Source organism: Capricornis sumatraensis, chromosome 22, assembly GCF_032405125.1.
Source record: "Capricornis sumatraensis isolate serow.1 chromosome 22, serow.2, whole genome shotgun sequence".
Classification (NCBI taxonomy): domain Eukaryota; kingdom Metazoa; phylum Chordata; class Mammalia; order Artiodactyla; family Bovidae; genus Capricornis; species Capricornis sumatraensis.
This window is the reverse complement of record NC_091090.1, coordinates 8,109,366-8,133,880: the sequence shown is the minus strand read 5'-3', so window position 1 is coordinate 8,133,880 and position 24,515 is coordinate 8,109,366. Positions and strand designations below refer to the sequence as shown.

At 43.3% G+C, this 24,515-nt stretch overlaps 1 protein-coding gene across 2 annotated transcripts in view; it reads left to right on the top strand.

The window, feature by feature from the left end:
* The first annotated feature begins 971 nt into the window (after nt 1-971).
* ZNF451 (zinc finger protein 451) overlaps nt 972-24,515 on the top strand; it is a 96,650-nt gene continuing 73,106 nt past the window's right edge. The window contains exons 1-4 of one of the 2 annotated variants that reach the window (XM_068960662.1): nt 972-992; nt 1,381-1,464; nt 9,267-9,347; nt 10,766-12,259. In XM_068960662.1, the coding sequence (XP_068816763.1) occupies nt 972-992; nt 1,381-1,464; nt 9,267-9,347; nt 10,766-12,259 (1,680 nt within the window). Of the gene's footprint in view, nt 993-1,380; nt 1,465-9,266; nt 9,348-10,765; nt 12,260-24,515 lie in introns of those variants that run through there. The other variant, XM_068960661.1, reaches the window with a different exon arrangement.

Below are 24,515 nucleotides of genomic sequence, written 5' to 3'. Positions count from 1 at the left end.
GAAAATGAGAACACATATCTGAACATAAGTGGACTATTGTACAGGTTTTTTTGAGTGTGAACACTGGAAAACAGTCAACTAGTCTATTTCACTAATCTACTACCTAGGAACATCTTTAAAAGTTCGATATAGTATCACTGGTCTAGGGCCCAAAGATACAGTTGGCCGGACCTCGGCTCCTAGACGTACTGAGTCAGGGTTCTCCAGCCTTGCCAGTTTTCTTCAGGTCAACCCTAGCCTTCCTCCTCAGGTGCGTCAATACAGGCTGAGTGGTGGCTGACATGGTGAACACGTTATCAGGGTAAGGCTCCCTCAGATTTCTATTCTGATCTTAGTCTTCAGCTAAACAGCCAGATTTCCGACCCGTCGAAGAAAAAACTACTGAAAAATTAGTGCTGCATTAACACTCAGCCTCGAAGGTTAAGACTTATCAGTGAGCTTCGCTTCCACAACCGCACAGAACCCACGCCTATGCCCTGCTCTCCATCCTCGTCGCTCTCCTTCCCTGTGAAACAGGACGCAGCCAGTCCTCCGCCGGGCGAGCGGCAGTGACGTCAGCATCAAGGAGCGCCGAGGGATCTTTTCCCCTCCAACGGTTAGGGTCTTTTCCCCGCGCTGTTCCACTGCCTCTTCGGGAGGTTTATGTGTGGGAGGAACTACATTTCCCAGCAGCCCTTGCGGCGGGGGAAGTTGGCCCGAACTACAGTTCCCAGCGGTCTTTGCGGCGGCGGGGGGGCGGGAAGCCAGGGCGGCGCGAGGGAGGCTGGGCGTCGCGGGCCTAGCGGGCTCCTCTTCCCGGGAAGCGGCGTGCATCTCTTTACGCCCGCGGCGTCGGCGGCCCGGCGGCGTAGTCGGCGGCTCAGCGGTCACGCGGGAGCGGGTCACGGCGGCGCGGGGCTGACGGCCCGCCAGGCGGGGGAGGCGGCCGCGGAGACCGCAGCGTGGGTGCCGGGAGGCGGGCGGTAGCGGAGATGGGAGACCCAGGGTCTGAGGTGAGTCGCGGGCTGGGCCGGGTGTGCTGCGGGCTCAGAGGGTGTGGACTGGGCCCGGGGGCCGATGCCCCTTGGGTCCGAAGCCTGGGGGCCAAGGGGCGTGGGCCGGGGGCAACAATGGCCGCCCGGCCTGGCCCCGGGGCCGGGGCTGGGCCCGGGCGCTGCGCGGGTTCCGAGGCCCGTTGGCCCTGCGGGCAGGCTTCCTTCCTCGGGAGAAGGGGCCGGCGGGGGCCTGCGGTCCCCAGCGCCAGCGCTGTTCTCCGGCGGGTCGCGGGGGCTGGGTCTCCGGGCGGTCTCCTCGAGAGCTCTGCCTTTTCATTCCTTTTGGAAAAATCGCCTCCTGAGAGCCGTGGCTGTCTGGATAACCGTGTTTTGGCTTATTTTATAGATAATAGAATGTATCCCTCCAGCTGGGCCTGAGGCGTCCGAATCAACCGTGGAGGAAAACGAAGATGACATCCAGTTTGTGAGTGTAAGTAGCAGCGGTATTTGGGTTTTTCCGAGTCAGAGATTGTGCAGGACAAGCCGCGATGTGATTTCCCTCGCCTGTTCACTCATCGTCCAGGAAACGTGTGGACGTCTCATCCCGACTGGACAGTGTGGAGTAGGGCACAGGAGTGGGAATCAGACTGGACACCATGGAACAGGGTACAGGAGTGGGTATCAGAGTGGTAACTGGAGCAGGGCACAGGACCAGGTATCAGAGTGGACAGCGTGGAGCAGGGCGCAGGAGCGGGTATCAGACGAGACACTGTGGAGCAGGGCACAGGAGCGGGTATCAGAGTGGACAGCGTGGAGCAGGGCACAGGAGTGGGTATCAGACTGGACACCATGGAACAGGGCACAGGAGTGGGTATCAGAGTGGTAACTGGAGCAGGGCACAGGACCAGGTATCAGAGTGGACAGCGTGGAGCAGGGCGCAGGAGCGGGTATCAGACGAGACACTGTGGAGCAGGGCACAGGAGCGGGTATTAGACTGGACACTGTGTAGCAAGACACAGGAGTAGAGCCTTTGCCCAGAAAGAGGTCTCAGCCGCCCCCTTAGCCATGGCAGAGAGTGTAGCCATCGCAGAGACTGTGGTCTGTGGGCCTGTTGGAGCCTGGATCCCGCCTCCCCCTCTCCTTTGCACACGGAGCCGCTGGTGTGCACAGGGTTCTGGTCTTTAAGACTGTGTTTGAATTGAGACCAGAGTAACTTCTGAAAGATGGCCCCCAGGTTAGGGAGAAGGGGCTGCTAGTGATGGGGAAGGAGGCGGGCTGCAGGAGGTCAGCATCAGAGCCTATGTGTCTCTGTAGAGTGGGAACAGGTGCCCTGAAGACCTGACTGAGCTCTGAGGTCACCCTGTTACATCACAGTCCCGCAGGCCAGGTTCACAGTGAGGGGCCTGCATCACAGGAGCATCCTGTATCTTTCTGTATTTATCCCCTTCTGACAGAGTTTTCAAGCATTAGTGAGTGGAAGTGTGCAGAGTCCTGCTCCCCACTCCAGACCTATGGAATCAGAATTTGTAGGTAGGGCCCAGGAGTCTTCATGTTGGTGCAGGGGTATAGGAAGCTCTGAACACAGTTAGAAAAACATTGGTTCCAATAACCGAAGGAGGTGCTGTGATATATTTGGGGATAATTTCCACCTCAAACTGTTAAAGTTTCATAAAGATTCTGCTTAAAGTAGTATTTTAGTATCCTTGTTAGCTGGAGAATTGTACTGTAAAGGATTCTTTTTGAATTCTGCAGTTAGTTGAAGTTTTGTTATTGAAGGTATATAATCTTTCTTTTGGAGAAGGAAATGGCAACCCACTCCAGTGTTCTTGCCTGGAGAATCCCATGGACAGAAGAGCCTGGCAGGCCATGGTCCATAGGGCTGCAGAGTGGGACATGACTGAAGCGACTAAGCATGCATGCATGCAGTTTTTCTTTAATTCCCTGTCGGATGTGTATTTGTGTATTTTGGTTCTTGGGCAGTTTTAGTTTTGAAAGATTGGTTATTGAACAGTGTCCTCTATGTACCCCAACGTTAGACCATTGTGATGATCTGCTGTTGTGTTTCAGTGGGTTTGTTTAGGAGTCTTTCACAAGACCATTTCTTGGCTTTTTTTTTGCCTTTGCCCATCTATGTGGTATGCTGTCCTTTTCATTTTAAATTTTTTAAGTTTTGGGGGATGGTGGTAGAAGAAATTGAACTCTGAAGTTTGTTTGGCTCTTTAGGATAAATGTTTCAGGTTCTCCCTGAATATGGCAAAATTTATGAATGGAGAATATTTACTTTGGCATTTTGTGGAAATTAAAGAGGGACACACTTCCTCATGAACTATAGGGCTTACTTTGAGAGTCACAGATGGACTCTACAAAAATAAGATTTAAATATATATATATATATATATATATATATATATATATATATATATATAGGTACTCGGTTGAATGGAGAATTGTAGCTTGTTAGTACCTACTATAAGCTTGTGTTACTCTGAAGTTGAATATTCTTTTAAGTATTACTTTAAATGTAGAGGATCTGTTTTATCTTTGTATCCAGAATAGAAAATATACAACCAATGTAATTGTGTTCAAGCTGATACATTTTGTATTCATCTCTCTTTCCAAATATAAGTTCAAAGGTTTGCTAGTTCCAAATGGAGAAGTGACTTACATGTATTAATGCAATTACAGTACCAGAAGAAACCTATTACAAACATTCCGTCTGCCTTTTTGGTGATAAAACTTCAGTGACAATAAAAACACGTTAGAAACAGAATCTTTTACTTCACTCTGTAACCCAATCTTATATTTGACAGTTCTGGATATTGCTTGTTCAATAAAGATAATGACCAGTTCTGTGCTTAAGATTTTTTCAGATACAAAAAGTGCACTGTGATGTTTCTTCTTGATTTACTCTGGTTTAGATTTATCAGTTCATTCTTTGTCTAACTCTCCCATCTTTAATCCGTGTGTGTCCGCCTAGTAGCACAGTAGTCTTTGGGGGTTTGGAAAATGCAGAGTTCAAAACTAAACTTAGCATGCTGAAGGAGAGGAAGGCTATAGATGTGGAGGTGCAAAAATGAGCCCTTTCATTTAAATTTTATTGAAATACACATACAGAGAATTGCACAGTTCGTAACTGTACCCTCTGATTTTTTCAGAGCCAGCACACCTGTGTAAACAGCCCTTAACTCAGGAGACAGAATGTTATCATAAGGTGGTGGTTTAGTCGCTAAGTCGTGTCCGACTCTTGGACTCTTGCTACCCCGTTGACTGTAGCCTGCCAGGCTCTTCTGTCTGTGGGATTCTCTAGACAGGACTACTGGAGTGGGTTGCCATTTCCTTCTCCAGGGATCTTCCTGACCCAGGGATCGAACCCCGGTCTCTTGCATTGCAGGCAGATTCTTTACCAACTGAGCTATGAGGGAAGCCCAGATGTTACCATACACACTTTTCATTTAGGTTTTTTACTCTAATTTTCTCTCTAATTTAGTGATATTTCCTTTCCCTTTTTCAGCCATCATCTTTATTCTCTGCATCCTTTGAAACTGCAGATATGTTAGTTAATTTTCTCCCAGAGAACCATGTTAACTTAGGGCTGATGACATGATCTTTCACAGATAAAAGATATACTTTAAATAAGAAGGTATCAGAACTGCTGAGGCAGCCTGTTACAATGTTGGTAACAGCATGTGAGGTTTAGGCTTCAGCCAAGATGATTGGTATAATGTGGAATCATTGAACATGTGGAAATAGGGAAGAAAACCCAGGTATATTTTCATAAATTATTTCAAGGGGTCTTGGACAAATAGTGAGGGTGGTTTTTGGCTGAGTGTCTTGGGGTTGTAACTAGCTCAATAAATGTTGAAGCTCGTAATATGTCAAGTCCTGAATGAAGTACTTTAGAGCTGCAGAGATTAACTGGAAATAAATCCTACTCATAAGTGTCAATGTTTCAGTGTGAGAGATGAGATAGGGAGGAGGACTTTGTAAATAGTTGTAGGAGAGAGTTCTTTTATAAAAAGTACATGGTGCAAAAAAGACAGTGTGCTATTAAAAAAAGACATGATTTTCAGTTTGTTACTTTTGCACAGGGAGCATTTTGTGTTTGTATGTGTTTAAAAGGGTATTTTGAGATGAAACAAGTCATCAAAATGAGAAAACAATTATGCTTAGTTCTGGAGGATAAATTTTTTTTTTTTTTAATGGGAGAGGGGCAGTGGGACAGATAGTATAGATTTTGAATTGTGGACTAAATTTGAATTAAAGTAGGCATTTGGGAATCATTTGAAATGTTTGAATCAGGCAGGACTGTAGAAGTTCATTACGTCTGGAACTTTCCTTTGTGTGGGAAAATATATCAGGTATTTAGGGTTTCAGATTAGATTTTTGCATCTGTGCTTAAATTCATGTTGTTTGTTTTAGACTGAAGTAGACTGTCTGCCTTTTCTGTAGACTGTATTTTAGTATGTTGATGTCACTTTTCAGTTAGTAGGTAGTTGGTGTTGGCACTGTATGAGAATCAGTTTTCTAATTAACAAGATGAAAGCTTTTTTGGAGAAGGAAATGGCAACTCACTCCAGTATTCTTGCCTGGGAAATCCCATGGGCAGAGGAGTCTTGTGGGCTACAGTCAGGGGGTTGCAAACGAGTTGGACAGGACTTAGCGACTAACTAGCAACATCATCTCATACAGGTACAAAATTAAAGAAATAGAAAAGAAATTAAGGATGAAAGCTTTTTATTTCTTTAAAAATATTTTTTAAACCTTAGAATATTAAACCATGTTCCTCAACTGTTTTGCTTCTGCCTGTGCTCCTGCCCCTAAATTGTTTGGCCTTGGAATAGAATTCTTTGACTTTGTTACTGTATTGTCGGGAAAGAGTTGATAGATGGAACAAATTTAAGAAAAAAAATACCTTGTGATTGGAGAACCACACACGTTTATACTTTCTGATATAAGCAGACATTGTAAACATAATAAGAAATTACCTTTTCTTAATATTGGTATTATAAACATTACTGTTTGGGGAGAATTAATAACTTATCTTTTGGTCAGTTTTATGAGTTATTCAGAGTTGGGAACAAGAGCAGATAGTCTTTTTGCTCATATTAAAGGCGAAAGTAGCTTATCTTAGAAGCTTAGGAAATAAGTATTGATTTAAAAGTAGCGTGTATACTTTGGACTGGCTCAGAGTTGGTGTGGCCACACAGCCAGCGTTGTGATTACAGAATCAGGGGGGCCTCACTTAGTTTTCTCCTTTGTTACATGGTGTAAAACCCAAGTAGTGGGGGATTGAATGGAACAGTGCAAGTGAAAAGTTTAGCACCATTGCCTGTATGAGGCTCAGTGACAGATGTTCCCCATTAGAGTGAAAATAAATGGAGTGCCAAAGGGTTTTGATTCCTTAGGTTCATTATGATGGAAGCTTGTCCATATCCACTGTAAAAATTAGCTGGAGTGTAGAGTGTTTGTAAGTAGTATTTTCCTTTGGGATAGTTACCTTCTGTTTCTTCCGCTCAGCCTCTTCCTTTTGGGGTCTCAGACACATGCTGTCTTCTTCTACCCGTCTGTCACTTACAACTCTGTAACACTCTTTGAGTGAATGAATAAATGACCCCTGCTTTTTCTCATTTATGGGCCTCAATCCTGATTGTTTATTCTGCTGGGAATCCTAAGTCGTTATCGTTGAGTAGTTCAGGAGTGGGCTTGCATCAGCATTGTGGCTGACCCCAGTGGGGCCATTTCTGCTGCTCTGCTCTCTCCTTATTCCTGCTGCTCTGATCTCTCCTTATTCCTGCCTTTCTTTCTGTTTCTGCAGCTACTTTTTCATCATTTGTGGCCATTGTCCCGATGGTGGTGTTTTCTGTGTATCCCATTGTGCTTTGTGCCCTGTTAGCCTGTCATCTCCCTTTTTTCTCTACCTGCTTTCCCTTTGTGGAAGCTCTGCCCCAGCCTCTGGGTGTTCCTGGTTTCTGGTAGCTCAGGAACTTTCTTGGTGTGCTGTCTCAGTGGGCATGTAATCAAGTTCCTGACGTACATTTCTTGAGGAGAGCAAGCTAGTATAGTTTTTCTCCTCCACTACCTTCTTGGCTCGACTGTATGACTTTGACAGTCTTATGACAAGTGGCAGGTTTGGGTCTTAAAGTAGGTGATTCACCTCTGTGATCCCAGAGGAGAATATTCTTCTTACCCTCTTTTTTTAAATATCCATTTTTATGGTTTAGGCAGAAATCCTGATTACTTTATCATGTGACCCCCTGCCCAGTTTTGCTGTCTGGTTTTATCTTAGCAGCTGAATCACCTCTCTGTGGCTTAGTTGGTAAAGAATCTGCCTGGAAAGCGGGAGACCTGGATTCTATCTCTGGGTTGGGAAGATCCCCTGGAGAAGGGAAAGGCTACCCACTCCAGTATTCTGGCCTGGAGAATTGGACTGTATAGTGTTTGGGGTTGCAAAGATTGGACACAACTGAGCAACTTTTCACTTTCACCCTCCTGCAGGGAAAGCGCTTTCCTGCTTGGGGAGGGATGGAAGCCTGGGAGAGAAGCAAGCTGTCTGTAGGACTGGATGCCATGTCTCAGAGAGAGGATTTTACCTAGACGTTATCCTCTGTCTCCTGACCCCAGGTCTTTTTCTGTTAGTTTTTCCACTGAACATATCACTTTGGCTTCCCAACAGCCATCTTTCCCAACCTGAGAAATCTTTCCCCAGCCCTAATCTCCCCTGTGCTCCTTTCTCTTTTTTTCAACATAGACTTTTTGAAAGAATAATCACTCTTGGCCTTTGCTTCTCATTTTCTGCTTAATGTTGTAGTCTGACTTGTATGCTCACTGCTTTCTTGAAGGTTGCTCCCTGAAAGACATTTTAAAATCTCCTTGTTGCTAAATTCTGTGGCTCTTTTTTTTTTTTTTTGATGCTCAATATTTTTGGCCACATCTGCACTGATACCTCTTCATTGAGGTTTTCTCTGTCTTTAGGTTCTTTGGATTTGTGCATTCCTGATTATTCCTAGATCTCTGATTACTTACTTAGCTCTTCTTAAATCTTAAAATTCCATCATTTCCTCAAGAACCTCCTCGAATTTCTTCTTTGTCTTTGCTCTCCTTGGTAATATCATAGTTCCAGTTTAGTTCTAGAGCTAATAATTTTCTAGGGGAGCAGCTTTCCACTCTGCATTTTCAGTAATGTTCCTGTACCCAGATTAGAGGCCTGCCTTTCCAGCTGTCTGCCAGTTGCCTCTGTCTGCCAGTTGTACATCAGCCCATTATGGCCAGAAGAATGCCAGCCTTCCATCTCCATATGCCAGATGTATACCTTTTATGTGACTGTTGTTTAGTCATTCAAGCTTGAAATCTTAGAGATAGCTCTGACTTCTTGTTATTGTTTGACTTCTGTTTTTTATAGTTGATTAGTTTTTGGCGTTTGTTTCCACCTCACCTTTGTATCCTTTTGTATATGCACCATGAAAGTGAAAGTATAGTCGCTTAGTCATGTCCAACTCTTTGTGAGTCCTTGGACTATAGCCTGCCAGGCTCCTCTGTCCATGTAGTTCTCTAGACAAGAGTACTGGAGTGGGTTGCCATTTCCTTCTCCAAGGGTTCTTCCCGACCCAGGGATTGAACCTGCATCTCCTGCATTGTGGGCAGATTCTTTACTGTCTGAGCCACAAAAAAAGCCCTTCTGTTACTTTTGCCATCTCTGCTGTTTAGTTTTGCATTATTATGTTGTGGACTGATAAATTATCCTGCTCCTGCTTTTCTTGCTGCCATACTTCTCTGTGTGCTTGATGTTATTCCCATCTTAGTATTTATTGATTGCCTTTTGCCTACAGAATAAGATCTAGGCTTTTAAGTTTCATGTTCAAGACTTGGTCTATGGTAGAGTCAGAGTGGATGGAAAGAAAAGATGAAGGAGAGCCAGGTTTGATGCTCAACTGCAGGGGGCTGAGATACAGCCCAGCTTCTAGTCAAAGATCCCCATCTCATCTGAAAAGCATTGGCTTAGAGTATCTGTGTTCTTGCAGCACTGTTCCTGTGTTACTAATCCTCTCCCCAAGGAGTCAGCACAGTCCCGATACCCTTCGTGGCTTGGGCTCTTTCAGGTTTTATTATTTATTAGTCATGGACTCTGAGGATTTTCCTCTACATTTGTTCTGATTATTTTGTACCACCCATAAGGGTTCCTCTTCAGAAGAGTTCTCACCTGTCAGTCCCAACATCAACAAAAAGGATTGCCTTAAATGCTAATTTAGCTTGAGTAGCTCTGCATGATTTGTTAGTTTGTTCGTTCTTTTCTAGGAAGGACCGTTGAGACCTGTTCTAGAATACATTGACCTGGTCAGCAGTGATGATGATGAGCCCAGCACCTCTCAACGTGAGGTGAGTACATTTAACTTGCGTTTCTTTGCTTTTCATAGTTCAGAGACGTCCTCTAAAGGGAGTCATCAAGTCAATGTTTAGGTGCTGTTGTGCTCTAGGAAACGGCCCATTTCTGTTGGACTAGCCCTGAGAGGTAGTCCAGGGAGTCCTTAGCCTGGAAGATCTGCTTCCAGCTTTGTTCCTCTACTTTGAGCGAGGATGTGAAAGTATTATATGACACAGGAGCATCCTAAGTCTTGAAGGTGGTATCTGATGAAAGGGAAATGGAATAAAACCGCAAGCCTTTGGCACCCTTTTTCTTTCCTGTCTTTCCTCAGATGCCCTATAGAACTGGATCCTTTTCTTCCAGAACCACGTGGCCACACAAAATTTATTCTGTTTGGAAGAAAGGCTGTGAGAAGCTCCTTTAGAAATGGAGTGTGGGGAAGGCTGCTGGGTCATTCAGGCATCGTCCCTCTAACCGCCTCTTCCCCTAATATTTGGGGTTTTCTCTGAACTGTCGTTTTCTTGGCTGTGTGTTTGACCCTTAAACTAATCCTTCCCTTACTCTGAGAGCCAAAGTAACTGAGCCGTTTGTATCAGTCTTGTCTTGCTTTTGTCTTAGCCCGAATTTCTATTATTGGACTGTTTCCTTGATGGATTAGAGGACTCCTGGCTATGTGTTCAGGGTGGCCTATGATATATAAGGGATTGGGACTGGGACTCACAATCAAAATACCTAGGTTTTAGTTCCCGCTTAGCTCCTTATTATTCTGTGAATTTCGATCAGTAGCCTTTTAACTTTAGTTTCTTTATCACATAAGAATAATAACCTACCTCACAGGGTTGTTGTGAGGATGCAATAAGGTTACAAAGCTCCTGAAAACTACAAACTGTAGAGGAGAACTGCCCACCTGGAAAATTTCGTTATTTATGGTCAGTGAATGAGAATTTTTAAAGGGACCTAAAAGTGTCTCTGCAATGGGGGACTTTTAGAAATATTTTTTTTTCTCTTCAGTGGAACTTTTCCACGTTCTCTCTGCCATTGTTAACTTCTGCTTGTTGCCTTACACATGTTCAGTGGGATTTAAAAAAAAAACTATTTTCATCAGCAGTCTTGTTACCTCTTATTCTAACATGGAAATAAGCAGCAGGCTAGGATGGTGCCCCTTGAACTGGGCTTGTTTTTGCTCTTTTTTCATAGAGTGCCAGGTTAATGCCAATAGTTGGTATTGGGCTTTTGGGGTAATGAAACTTGTGGATTTGACTTCTGTGATCCCGTTGCTGACCTGAAGTGGATTGTATGTTTCATTGTTAATTATAATAATTTAAAAAGTTGAGTTCTACTTACTGGACATGCATCTCTGCACTTGAAAGTTAACATATTAAAAGCATATTTTCTTTCTTCCTTGGTTCTCTTGTTCACGTGGATAACCCAGAGAATGCCTGAGTCTAAGGCGCCAGCCTCAGAGAGTCGTCGCCCAGAAATGTGCTCTGGCTGCAGTGCTTCTCCTCCCAGTGGAGACAGCAGCTCCTCCTCTGGGCGCTGCGCCAGCAGTCCTCAAAGGATGGTTTCTCACCCTTCTTCTGTTGAGAACCCATTGGAGACCCAGAGAAATGATCACAGTAATTCAGATATTAAGATCTCTGAGACAGAGACACTTGAGCCATCACAGAATTACCAGAGTCTGCCTCCATCTCCACTCCTGGTCCCCCAAGAGTCTATGGCCTCCTCAGAGGTCAAGGAGGGTTTGCCCGTAGAGTCTCCAGCTTCCCAGCACGGGCGGGATGCCCTCCTCTATCTCCAGACACAGGTGGCTGAGATGTCCCGAGTGATACGTGACCTGCAGTCCAGGAGCTGCTTCCGATTTCATCATTCCCGCACAGGTGAGGCCTCCTCGGTTCCTTGGGACATCTCCACCTCCAGAGAAGAGCACTTATCTGCAGTTGAAGAAGAGGCGGAGTGCAAGTCCCCCTCGGCCGACGACAAAGGGCAGCCAGCTGACCCCAGTCAGTCCAGCTTCACAGGGCTATTGAAAAGAATGGAACAGAGAGGTGTTATCAAGAGAGTCACCTTGCAGTCAGAAGCAGAACCGTGCGAGGGCAAGCCTGACTGTGTGACCTCCAAGAAGCGCTTGGTCCCTCCGTTGCATCCTCTTCTGAGAATTGCCACTGCGGAGGTTTTCAAAGACCCTGCTGATTGCCATCCTTCTTCTTTCATGGGACACAGGGTGTATCCTGTGGCTAAGGATACCTCTCCTTTCCAGCCAAATCCCCCAGCAGGAGGCCCCATCGTCGAAGCGCTAGAGCACAGCAGGAGAGGAGGCACCACGTCGCCCCTGGATTCCACCTCAAAGGAGATGGAGGTCATGGGCTGCAGGTTCTACCATGCTGCTTCCATTGCGGCCCGAGCTGCCAGCTACATGGCCTACATGACGCAGTATCAGCGTAAACTCTGGGAAGACATGGAGGACCTGGTCCATGACCCCGAGTTTGATCGTGGAAAGGCAAGATGTATCATATCTGATGGCATGGATGCAGGCCTCTGGCAGCTGTGTACTACCAGGGACATAATGGACTCTGTGGTCAGAGTTATGGCGATGGCAATAGACTACAGAAGGCAGGCTTGGCTTCGGCTCACATCCCTCACAAAAAAGACCCAGGAGAAGATCTCACACTTGCCCTTTGATGGTACTTGCCTCTTTGGACAAGATGTGAATGCTGTTGTTGCAGAAGAAAACAGTGTGAAAGAAAATGACTATAAAGACCACAGTAAATACTATAGCCAGCATCGATACTTCTATAGTCACGACCAGAAAGCACATTGCCACAGTCGTGGGTACTCCCGAGGGGACTGGTACAGACCTCGCAACCACCCCTATAGACACAGAAAAAGGGCAGACTCTCCGGAACGCCATGGGTACAAGAATTAGTGACCCATTCACGGTCTGCCGTGCAGCCATGCACGATGCCCCCTCCCCCACAGGACACTGAACACGTGTCTGGGATGATCACAGCTGACACTGAGTTCTAGACTTTGGGAATGAAGTACATAATACAGAGACTCACGCTTTCTTGGCCAAGTGAGCAGTAGAGACTTTCAGTTGGATTGAACAAAGGTTTACGCATTATTTCTAGTCCAAGATAAGTCTAGAAGTGGGTCCTCAGGAATCCAAATCCTTTTATGATTAAGGAAAAATATAAAGATTTCTTCCCCCTCAGAAAACTCTCACTGATAAACTGATGGCGAGCAGATTTTGGATCTGAAAATAACCTACCATTATCTCTAACACCAGAGGCAGATCATTCATTTTTAGGTCATCAGCGCTTCCTAGTTTAGGCTTCCATTTGTCAGATCGTCACAAAAGATCTTTTTGTCCACAAAACTGCAAATCGGTTTTAATCTCTCTGTATCAGGGTGATCAGCTCACCGAGTGTCCATACTGCTGTCAGTCTCTGTAAGATTCAGAATCAGCCTTGAAGCTATATGTCAAGAACTGGAATTCAAATCAAAATTTGCCAAATCCATTCCCTACGGGTGGTGTGGCTGGATGTCCTAGATCGGCCGTGGACACCAGCTGGAGGAAGACTTTGCTGTGATATCCTTGGAAACTTTCACAGTAACTGTCTTCACCACCCAGAGCTACACAGAATTACCTGCAGTTGTCATTCCCAAGTCTGTCAAGCATCAACAAGCTGTGAGACCTGATCATGCTGTTCTCGCAGGATAATCTGGACATTTCACCAAGGTGACCTTGACTGCTTTCTAAACTTTGAGCTTGATGATTCATCAAGCTCTAAATACAAAAAAAGAGAGAGAGACTGCATATTAGTGCCCTGGAAATCAAGGATTTTACACCGTCTCAGCATGCAAAATCTGAACTCTTGAAAGAGCAAGAATTCCAAACATGCCTGACAGTCTGGTCCTCTGATTGTAATAAAGGGATGCTATCAGTCTAGATTTTACTGAGAAATCCTTCAGATTCAGAGTGTAACTGTGGATGTAGTAAAGAGTACATTTCACACACTTCCCTTTCTAGATTCCATTAACAATTTCTTGAAAGTCTGAAGTCAAGACTTAAGTGATGTGTTCTTGGTTTTTCAGTCCCTTAACCTAGTCACACTCTACCATGAGAGACAACTTATATTTTTGTTCCCAGCTCTTCGAGGTACTGTTGCTCCATCAGAGTGGAACTGACAGCAGATACCTAAGCTAAACATCCTGTAGTATTTTTATCTTGAGGCAGTGGCTGTGTGGTGTCCCAGCCCTTAAGACCCTTGTCTTCACAGCGTGACTTCAGAGATGGAGAAGATGCCAAATTGGAGGGGTCTGAATACATCATCCAATATTATTTGCTTGGCCAAATAGAAAAAAATTTTATCAACAGACTGATAATTTTATAATTTCTTGGTTTGTTAAGCATCTGCATTTTTTTCCATGTGCTTGACCATAGTATTTTGGGTTCACTGTTTGTGGACTCTGACACCGTTTTCGCATTTATGTGGTTTCTGTTTCTTGCCTGCGTAGTGGTGCCTGATGTTTTCCTGGTGTTCCGCTTTTTAATGGCTTATTGGAAGGCCATCCTCTCTCCTCGTCATAACCACCTTCAGCACACTTTTTGTCTGCTTTTTCTTCCTTTCCTTGTGTGTGCTGTAGCAGTCAAAGATGCATATATCCCTACTTGGAAGCTACTTTATTTTGTTAGATAATTTCAGGGATAATTTATAATTGATTCTGTTTGTCCTATTGGTAGATGAAGCTTAAGTTGCAGTCTTGATAGTCTCCTCTTGGCAAATTTGGTCAGGGCATATCTAGAGTTAACATTTACCTTTAATTTTTCTGTACTTTTCACCAAGTTTTACTAACGCTGTTTGAGGCCCATGCTCAAAGAAGCTGTCTTTCAAACTGAACCCTAGAAGAGCACTGATAACTGGCTGAAAGAACCAAAGGCCTAAGAAATCACACGAAGATGATAATAGGTCACGATATTTGGCCCACTAGCTCAGCGGCCTCACGTGCCCTTGCCATGACCTTCTAGTTTCTTCTGTGAAAGGATAGCCATGGGAACTTGAGAGAGAGAGAGAGACCTTGACACTCCGGGATGGCTGCCCGAGGTATTCCCAGTTAGCTGAGGCTTCTTCACACTGCTCCCACTTCTCCATTTCTCTCCATCCCTTCCCTGAATTAGGTGCTGGGTCACAAATTTGATGATTTTTGAGAACTCTTAATTTTTCAAAATTCAAACCAGAATTAATGGTGCTTGAAGACCTGACTCTCAGACTGCTCTGGCATTTTCACCTAACCTGCTCTTCCTTTGAAACTTTTTACTTTTAATGGTGTTTAATAAAGGACACAATGTAAAATTTACCATTGTACCCAGTTTAAGTGTACCTTGGAGTAGAGTTAACTGTTCACTCTGGGGTATTCCTCCTTTCCCTGCTGCTCATAGAGCAGCATTTCTTTTGTCTTCCTTCTGCGTTATGTTTGGTGCTCCATAGCAACAAGATAAGTAGCATTTCTTTCCCACTCTCTGATTCATATGCCCAAGGACCTCCATAGGTCTTCGCTAATGAAAAAGTATTGAGAAATCATCAAATTAGTGGTCAGGTAGCTGACTTCTGAAGGGTGCAGCCATTGCGTGGGGATGGAGCAGAGCGCAGTAGAGTGGGAGCAGGTGTGGTTGTAGGTGATGCGATTGACTGCAGAAGAAGCAAATCCTTGACCTGTTTTTTTATTATTGCTATTTTAAAGTCCTCCTCTGGCATACTTGAATGATGGTGTTATAAAACTAAAAATGGGGACTTGGTCTAGGGAAACAGTCGCAATAGTATTTGGAACTCGTAATTAGTCAGATAACAGGTTTTCAGGTCACGTCTGCCGTGTGCAAAGCCAAGATCCTCCATCAGGCCAGCCTCTGATATTTGAACGTCGCTGGGTTTTCTAGGAGGCTTCGTAATCATCACAGGTTGAGTGATGTGGTGTTCCTAAAAGGGATGCATCTAATGATCCTTCTTTAAAACGTTATTGTTTGACTAGATGTAAAATGTATGTGGAAACTAAGATTTCTTGTGTTTACTGTGTGTACACAGAAATACTGTTTCCATTCATTGTTATATGAAGTGCCTTTTTAAATTTTACACTATTGTTTAAAACAACATTTTAATGTCTTGCATATGTTGCTGGTGATATTTATGTGAATTCTGTATAGTGATTTTTTTATCTTGTAGTTTATGTCTCATCTGTACAATTGCACTATCTAAGGGTACTCTCCTTCTGAATGTTACTTTATTTTCATTACAGCACTGTTGATGCATTTCAGAAGGACTTGTAGAGTATGTCCCCCCGCCTTTATTTAAATAACTTAGTGGTAGCTATTTTAGTTACTAGTGATTGGCTCAGTTTTCTGGGCACTGAGGCAGCTTTCTTTTCTGTTTCTGATTGAAGCATTTGTCTTATGTCTAACCTTGTTCATAGCCATAGTAACACAGCTCATTTGTAAGTGGGTGTGTTACTTGGTAATAAGAAACAAAGATATTTGGAAACTATAGTATATTTGTTGACACTGTCTTTTTTTTTCAGACTGTGTGACAGCTTATCAGTGTAATTGCATTTAAACTTATTATTATTTACTGTGTGACAGTTTCTTTATGTATAATTACATTTATTTACCTAGCTCTCAAAATGACATTTTGAGGAGAGCATAAACTCAGGCTACTTGGGTACTATTTAGTATATTACATTACGTTACATTACCATTATACTAATTTACTGAATGATGCCTAAGTGTCCTGATTGATAATGTCCTTAAAGGCCTGCTCCATCCAGGATAACCTCTCAGGTACTGTAAACAGGAGGTTGGAATCAGCACAGTCCAGAATCTCTTTTAGCTATAAACTTGGATACAGAATTAAATGACATGGATGAACAAAAATTAAATGCCACATTCAGTATTCTTGAGGATACACTTAATTGACTGGGATTCTGGTGAAGGTTAGAAATTAAGGATTAGATCTTTGCAGAAATAGTTTAAAGACTGCAATAACTGAAAACTTTTTTTTTTAATGGCGTGAGGCATGTTTTGCTGAGACTTGCACTGTTCAGGTTTCCTTATCTTTTGAAATTCGCCATTTTTAGTGGCTAGTCCCATAATTGACTGTCAGATAAGTATATGCCTCTCCTGCCTGTCATTACCCACTTAGTTGTTTTTCCAGATAGAACTAGTTTTGTAAACTGTAAAAATATGATGTGGAATTTCTGTTCCTGGATGAGTGCTGAGAATATTGTTTTATTAAGTCTTTTTTTCTAGTATTGATTAGTGGGGTGGTATTTTTGTACTACTTTTCTTTTCATCTGCTTGACTTTATAGGAATGAAAACCTTTTTTGTAGCAGTGTTTGGTGCTATTGAGATATTACTGGAGATTATTTGAGTTTCTGGTGTGATATATTGGGAAGTGATCACAGGCCAAACATGTCCTTTTGATGTTAGCATCTCAGTTATTCTTTGTATTGATCTTTTCTTCCTCTTTATGTAAACCTCTTCTTAAAAGCATGTCTTATCTTCCTTAATCTCTTGATGTAGATTATATTTTTTATTCTGCCAGTCTATACTAACCAGGATTTTCATGTGGTTTTATATGATTAAATGCAATGCCTTCAGCATTATTTTAAGAGGTTTTCTAGTTCTCTCTTAAAAATGTCCTTTTCTTAAAAAAATAAAAGTAGCCAATTCAGTGTCATCCTACTCTTTGGCTATTGGATTTCCTCAGTTTTTAATGCCTTCTTTTTTCCTGATAGTACTATTTTCTCATTTTTGTATAGTCTTCACACACATGAATTGCTATATGTAATTTGTGGTCAGTTGCATCTTTTCTCTCTTAACAGAAATTTTAAGTTTATCACCATGAACTTATAGTACCCCTCTCACATGTACTGTGTGTGTGTGTGTTGAGTCACCAAGTGTCTGACTCTTTGCAGCCCCATGGACTGTAGCCTGCCAGGCTCCTCTGTCCATTGGGATCTTCTGTCCAGGCTCCTCTGTCTGGGCCATTTCCTTCTCCAGGGGATGTTCCCAACCCATGGGTAAACCTGAGACTCCTACATTGGCAGGTGGATTCTTTACCGCTGAACCAGTAGGGAAGCCCTGACATATTTAATACCATATCTTAATCAGTTTTCTCTAGGTCGTAAACGCTGTACTGGTTTTGTCATGGTAACTGTCTATTTCAAGTGATCTGTTGGATTTTCTGATGCCTTGTCAATTCAGTAAGAGTTCTCAGGTTGTCTGTAGTTTTTTTTAGGACTTTGGAGATCTCTCAAGTTGCATTGTGTTTTCTAATATTCCTGCATAGTATGTTTCTTGGTGGAAGTTATTGTAAACACATTTTATCTGGTAATTAAAAAAAAATTCTTTGACCTTAAATGCTTCAAGTGTTATCTTCTAGGTTCTGTTGATGGTCCCTTTGTAAGAATTTCATAGCTGTTTTTTTCCCATGAGCTATCCTGTGCTTTCTGTTTTCTTTCATTACCCATAAAAGTGGCTCTATCACAGCATTCAGTTTTAAGGGCTACAGTTAGACCTCTTGTTAACTCTTGCTCTTATCTGTAATGCCTGTGTTTCACACTTCCTTGACGTGCTAGAAGAGTCATGTTTGATCCATTTATCTATACTGCTTTTATTTAGTGAGGCAACAGTGGTGTGGGTGATGGGGAAAAAGACATTTTCCAAGTCACTAAACACAGTTTTAAATTTTCAGTTCCATTAAAAAAACAAACATTTAATCACAATAAGCTTCTTGCTTTCAAGTATGTAGCCCATTCCCTTCTGCCTTGGGTAGAACACAGATAATTTGTGATTAGTCTCATTTAGATTATTAGCACAGCTGGATGTATGTTGCTTTGTCTAATGGCTTATATCAACTCCTATTTTCTTTAACTTTTGACAAAAGTATTTGACAGATGTTGGAAGCCCCTTGATAGTATTGGGTCTAAAGTGTTGTCTCCCTGCCTGGGAAGGAAGTAGAGGGGAAACCTCGTTCAGCAGAGCTTCTGTGTACTAGGCACTGTGCTGGCCACGGGGGACTCTTGAGGCAGAAATGCACCCTTATTTTGCAGGTGAGAAAGGGGAACTGAACGGTAAACAGCTTGCTCAGGTGGAGGAGCTGAGCTTCTCGCTTCTGTTCTGTTCTTAAAGTCTCTACTCAGCATTGTGCTCGGTGGCCTCCGTCGGTTTTCAGAGCACCACTTTAAGTCTTAACCTCCCTGAGAAGCTAATTTGTCAAACAACTAGCCTTCTCCTTCCCTGGATTTTGTGTTTATGGCTGTACTGTCATCCCTTATAACTTGATGTCTTCATTAACTAATTCCTGGTTATTTCATTTACGTAATCAGAAACCTTGGTCATAGTGGACAGTCATGCTCACACTGAGGTTTTGCTGAGATTGTTCTGAATGTGTTGTCTTCTGTTTCGTGGATTCCTTATTTGTAGCCTATTCATTGTCAGCACTGATCATCTCCACCATGGTTCTGTTTTTTTCTTTGTTGTACCTTTTTAATTTGTTATACTCATTTTGTCTCAGACACACACTTAAATTTTTTAAAAACTAGTGTCTTGAGGATATTGGCTTAATGAAAGATGGTGGAATGATGTTAGGCACGTAGTGTTTGAAGTCCAGAGACCTTGGTGTGAATATTAGTAAGTCACTTATTCTCTGAGACTCAGATTTCCTACTCTCAAATGAGATAATCATGCCTAGAAGTACTTCGGAAACTTCACAGCCTGATACCAATTGCGTTTCTTTAGTGTTTTTGCCAACATTTATAGATTTCTCATAACCGTGGGATAGTATTGATACAGATTCTCTTGAAGGTGTATTTAATAGTATGTAATAGTTCATGTCATCACATCATGCGTCCCTCTTTATAGTTTTTTAAGGCTGAAATATTAAGCTGCATATTATACAAGTCCAACAATGGATTAAGGTATTGAGAGATGTATTTAAAGTAAAACAGTCTCATAAGTGCAAGCTAAGAAATGACATAATCGACAATAAGAAAAAAATTAAAAAGAATGTAGAGTGAAGAGCGAGGATGTGTATGTATATGTATATAATTTTTGATGAATGGTATTTTGTCTTTTTGTGTCTCTGATGGAAACAATCTTTTTATTTGTAAACATCTTCAATACCTGTTATATGCAGGCAGACCCTGAGGAAGGTCTGTGGATACTGTGAATTAATAAGAAATGGTATATTCTCTTCAGAAGAGAAGGAAATGCCAACACAATGTAATTGTCCTGTTAGAGGAGTGCCTGTGGTGAGACTGGGGCAAAAGAGAGGGCTGTCTGGAGGGCCCAAGGAAGCTTTTCTTTACCAGATGCTCGAGCTGAGGCTGGAATGTGACTAGAGAAGAGTGAGTGGGGCCAGTGGAGGAGCAGGAGCCAGGCGTCAGGTGAAGGCGCCCGTTGTGGGCGCAGTGCGGGGCACACGGCGTCTCTGCTTTCAGAACCGCGGAGAACCGCCTTATTGGGCACAGTTGAGATCGGGTTGAAGAAAGGATAAATTCCCCATGAGAATGTATTGGTTCTTACGTGTTCAAAGTGTACTAACATGTATAGCTGTTACTTAATAAGGTCATCGAGGTAGTCTGTCAGGAAGTTTGTCACTATGGACATTTAATTCCTTTTCTCCCTTAGACTGAGCCGAAGGGAGGCTCTCAGACAGTGCAGCACTCGCCCACGAGGGCTCCGTCGCTGACGGCGAGCGGCGACGGGGATGAGCCGGGAGCTGCCCCTGGGGAGGCCGCCCTGTCCATGCTGGCTGGCGCCTGCGGGGCCAGCTGCGGGCTGCAGCCCCCGTGTGGCTCGCTCCCTGTGCCCTGGCCTGCAGATGGCCTGAGGGTGCGCTTGGGGAGGGAGTGCACTTGTTCAGAATGTAGCTTCGCTGGCGGTTCGAGGTCTTGTGTTGAAGCAGGGGCTGAGCCCTGTGCCCGTGGCGTCTCCAGCAGTAGCTGGAGGACGCTCTGTCAGCTTCCTTTCTGTCTTTTCCTCTGCTTTGGATTTCTTTGCTTGTTCTGGTTGCCTCTTTGACCTTTTCTCTCCTCTCCTCAGTTCTTCCTTTTCAGTAGAGCACCAGAGGTAGAGCAGTGGCCCTCAGGACTGAAGCACTGTTAACTCCCTTTTGCTTTGTTACAACTTCATAGTGGGAGATGCTTAAAAACTCTCCTAAGTTCCGCGGTGGTTTTGGGGGGTTTGGGGGGTGGGTCCTGTATCAAAAGAGAATCAGTCATTCTTCCTGGGAGGGGAATTTTATAAATACAGATACTGGTGATTAACCAAAAGACAAGGTAGGAAGAAGCTTATTGAACCGGTTTGATAGTACGGCCTTCTTCACCAAGTAGTACTTTACAGAATATGGTGTATCTGTATGTGTTTTAAAACTTGTTCATATAAGGCGTATGTTCCATGTACTTTGTAAACAGTAGTTTGGGGGTGGGAAGGAAGTTGCTTTGTACAACAGGATTGTTTCTTGGGTTTAAAGCTTTGCTGCTGGAGTTGGTAAATAAATATTGTACTGCTTTGCTGTGTTTATTTCTTCTGCTCTGTATTTGAATATAACATTCTTGAGAAAAATTGTTGCTTTTCAAGATGTTATTTGGGAGTATAGCTTCAGGTACAAGCTAGGTACAAGGGGATTCTGGTAAACAGAACTTAGTCTGGGAGTATAAAGCTCATGAGACCAAACCATGGACCCAAACTTTGAAGGATTGATCAATGAGAAGCAGGCTTTGAAATTGGAGTTTGTGTGAAGTAAGGCATTGTTTGAGGAATTCTGTTCAGCCTGTTGAACTGAGAATGACTCGCCCTAATTCCTGATTAATGTGTTTCTGTTATGTTTGGGCAATAATGTAATGCAGTCATTGTACTTCTAGAGACGAAAAGAAACCTGGAGGGGAAAAGTTAAATACAATTTACTAAGAAGATTATGTTCCTTTTAGAGACAAAATTTCCACCTGCTTTTGTGAAGGATAGATGTTAAACTTATATTTTTAAAAGGTAAAAAGTAGTGATCTAAACCAAATCCATTGCATTTCCCCTGGGGAAGGAAATGGCCACCCACTCCAGTATTCTTGCCTAGAGAATCCCGTGGAGAGGATCCTGGTGGGCTGCTGTCCATAGGGTCGCACAGAGTCGGACACGACTGAAACGACTTTGCATGCATGCATGCATGCATTGCATTTCCAAACAGAAGGTTGCAGTCTTCAACACTTTTTGTTGTTCATTACGTTAACAGTTTTATTGCATATTCTGATGTAGAAATATTTGAAAACAGTTTAGAAAAGGAAAAAGTCCCTCTAGACAGAAATAAATACTGTTAACATTTTGATTTTTAGCTTTCTAGATTTGGTTGCTTCTAAGTATTTTTACCAAAAATAGGATCGTTTTCATTTTAAAACAAATACAGGTGATAAGAAAGACATTGAACATGTATGTTAGAGCTTCTAGGTGGGATTATTGTGCCGCGTCATTCGCATGGTTAATGGTTTTGCGGTTCATATAGCAGGTCACAGTTTCATAGCAACGCTAGAAATTTTAAGTTACCAGGAAATTTTTGTTAGCTCATTAAACTGATTAGTATATGAAAGTATTAATTTCTTCGGTAAAATTTTTGCCTAAATTTTGGAATTCTCATTGGACATGATGATCTTTTATGAGCTAAGTTCATAAAAGTTATGAGTTCATGGTCAGAACTGATTTCAAGTTCATTTGAACTGATTTCAAGTTTGAAGCAGTGTATTCATCTGTAGCAAAAAGAAAGATCAGGACAGTGTAGCTAGTTTTTCACAAGGTTAAGTTTATTCAGTAAGGAGACTTCTGAGGGAGGTTTTGAAGTATTAGCTTGAATTTGTGTCTTCATTCTTATAAAATAAAGACACAAATTGATACTAGTTCCCTTTTGAAAATGCCCTTACTTGACAAAATGTGCTCAGTCCTGTCCAGCTCTTTGTGACCGCACAGACTGTAGCTTACCAAGCTTCTCTGTCCATGGAATTTTTTAGGCAAGAATACTGGAGCAGATTGCCGTTTCCTACTCCAGGGTACCTTCCTGGCCCGGGGACCACCCTGTGTCTCTTGCACCTCTTGCACTGACAGGCAGCCCCTTTACCACTGTGGCACCTGGGAAGCCCCTGTACTCTGTTAGCCAGAAGAGAGAGGAGGGACGTGGCAGAATGAGGGACCCCGCTGTCAGGCTTTGCTCCCTCCCTCGCTCTTGCCCGAGTTAGGACACCCACCACTGAACCCCACTACTGCAGATCAGATGTCAGGAGAAAGCCTTCCTCCTGTCCTGCCCAGGCTGTATGTTTTTAGACTTGGAATTTTGATGGTAACTACCAAACTCCATTAAAAGATAAACATTATCCTTTAGAGCAGAAGAATTCTTGCTTACTGTCTCCTGTATAGGCTTATCTTTTGTGGATATGTGCACTCAGATTTAACCAGTATCCTTAGTCTGCTGCCATTTCTAGGACACAACTCAGATTTGCTTTGTGTGTGAGAGATCTCCTAGTGTCCAGGGGTGAATGTCGACGGGCTGCAGGGGCAGGCCACGGGAACCTGGCTTCCGAGGCTCTGCAGCAGTCTTTCTTCCTTCCTCGGTGTGGTCCTCATTCTGTAACCTTCCAGCTCCTCCACGGATTTGTATGTCAGACTATGTCATTGGAATCATACCTCTGGTTCTCACTTAAAACCATTTTACTTTAAAAAAATTTTTCATAGGGACTAACTAGAATCTGCTTTTTCTGGTGTTGAAACTTTCTTAATTCTGTTAGGACCCTACACAGCTTCCCCAGTGGGACGGGGTAGGTATGGAAGAAAAACTGACTCAGATGTAAGGTATTGACAAACAGGGACTTTCCTGGTGGTCCAGTGGTTAAGATGCCCCGCTACCACTTCAGGGGCACAGGTTCAATCCCTAGAAACAGATCCTGTGTGCCATGTGGCACAGCCAAAAATATATATATTTATATATGAGCATGTAGAGACCCTCCCTCCCCAGTATATTTCATAGGACTTTTCTTTCCTGTGCATCTCCCTGCAAATAACACAATGGATACACTTTCTTGCTGATAATTTGCTATCATTGTGGACTCCAATGTTACTCTGTGCTGCTGCTGCTGCTAAGTCGCTTCAGGTGTGTCCGACTCTGCGACCCTATAGACGGCAGCCCACCAGGGTCCCCCGTCCCTAGGATTCTCCAGGCAAGAACACTGGAATGGGTTGCCGTTTCCTTCTCCAATGCATGAAAGTGAAAAGTGAAAGTGAAGTCACTCAGTCGTATCCGACTCTTAGTGACCCCATGGACCACAGCCCACCAGGCTCCTCCGTCCATGGGATTTTCCAGGCAAGAGTACTGGAGTGGGGTGCCATTGCCTTCTCCAGTGTTACTTTGTAGTAGTATTTAATACAGAAGTTAATCCAGGGTAATCACAGCAAGTGCTTCAAGAAGAGAATCTACAGCTGTGAATAACTTTCTAAATGAAACATGAAGCACATTGTTCTTACCAGAGCCAGTTCCAGTTCTAGTTTGAGAAGTTACATATCTGAAAGTCTGACCTATCTTAGAAAAATCTCCAAGGGCCTAAACACTTCTTTAGACTATAGGATTTTGAGGAGAATGCCAAATCTAGCCTAGGAAGAGTCCTGGAATTTTGTGAGTTCACCTTAAATTCCAAGCATTGTGGCACTAATGGAATGGTGGAAATTCCCAAACTGAAGAGTATATTAGTCCCTATTCATCTTAGTTCTACAGGAAACCTTTAAGACATTTTCATCTAGCCTAAAACTAATTCAATTTCTGCCCGTGTGCCTGATGATCCTGAAGCTTGGGTTCTGCGGTTGGGTCACCAACAAGGTGGCCTGCAGTAAGTTTCTCCCTCCTGAGTTCTGATTATTTAAAACTTATTTCTGAACCTATTGAACCTTTGGATTACCTGTTAAAACTTCTGTCCCAAATAAGGCCTTCTCTGACCTAATCGGTGAATTTCCTAGCATGCATTTTAATATCAGCATTCCCTCTGTTGTGGGATTAAGTGAGATCTGAGGCCAGCTCTCATCTTGGATCACTAACCACGGAGATCCCTGGGACTTGGCTTTCCGGAGAGAGTGGGTGTTCGTAGATAACCCATTCATGCG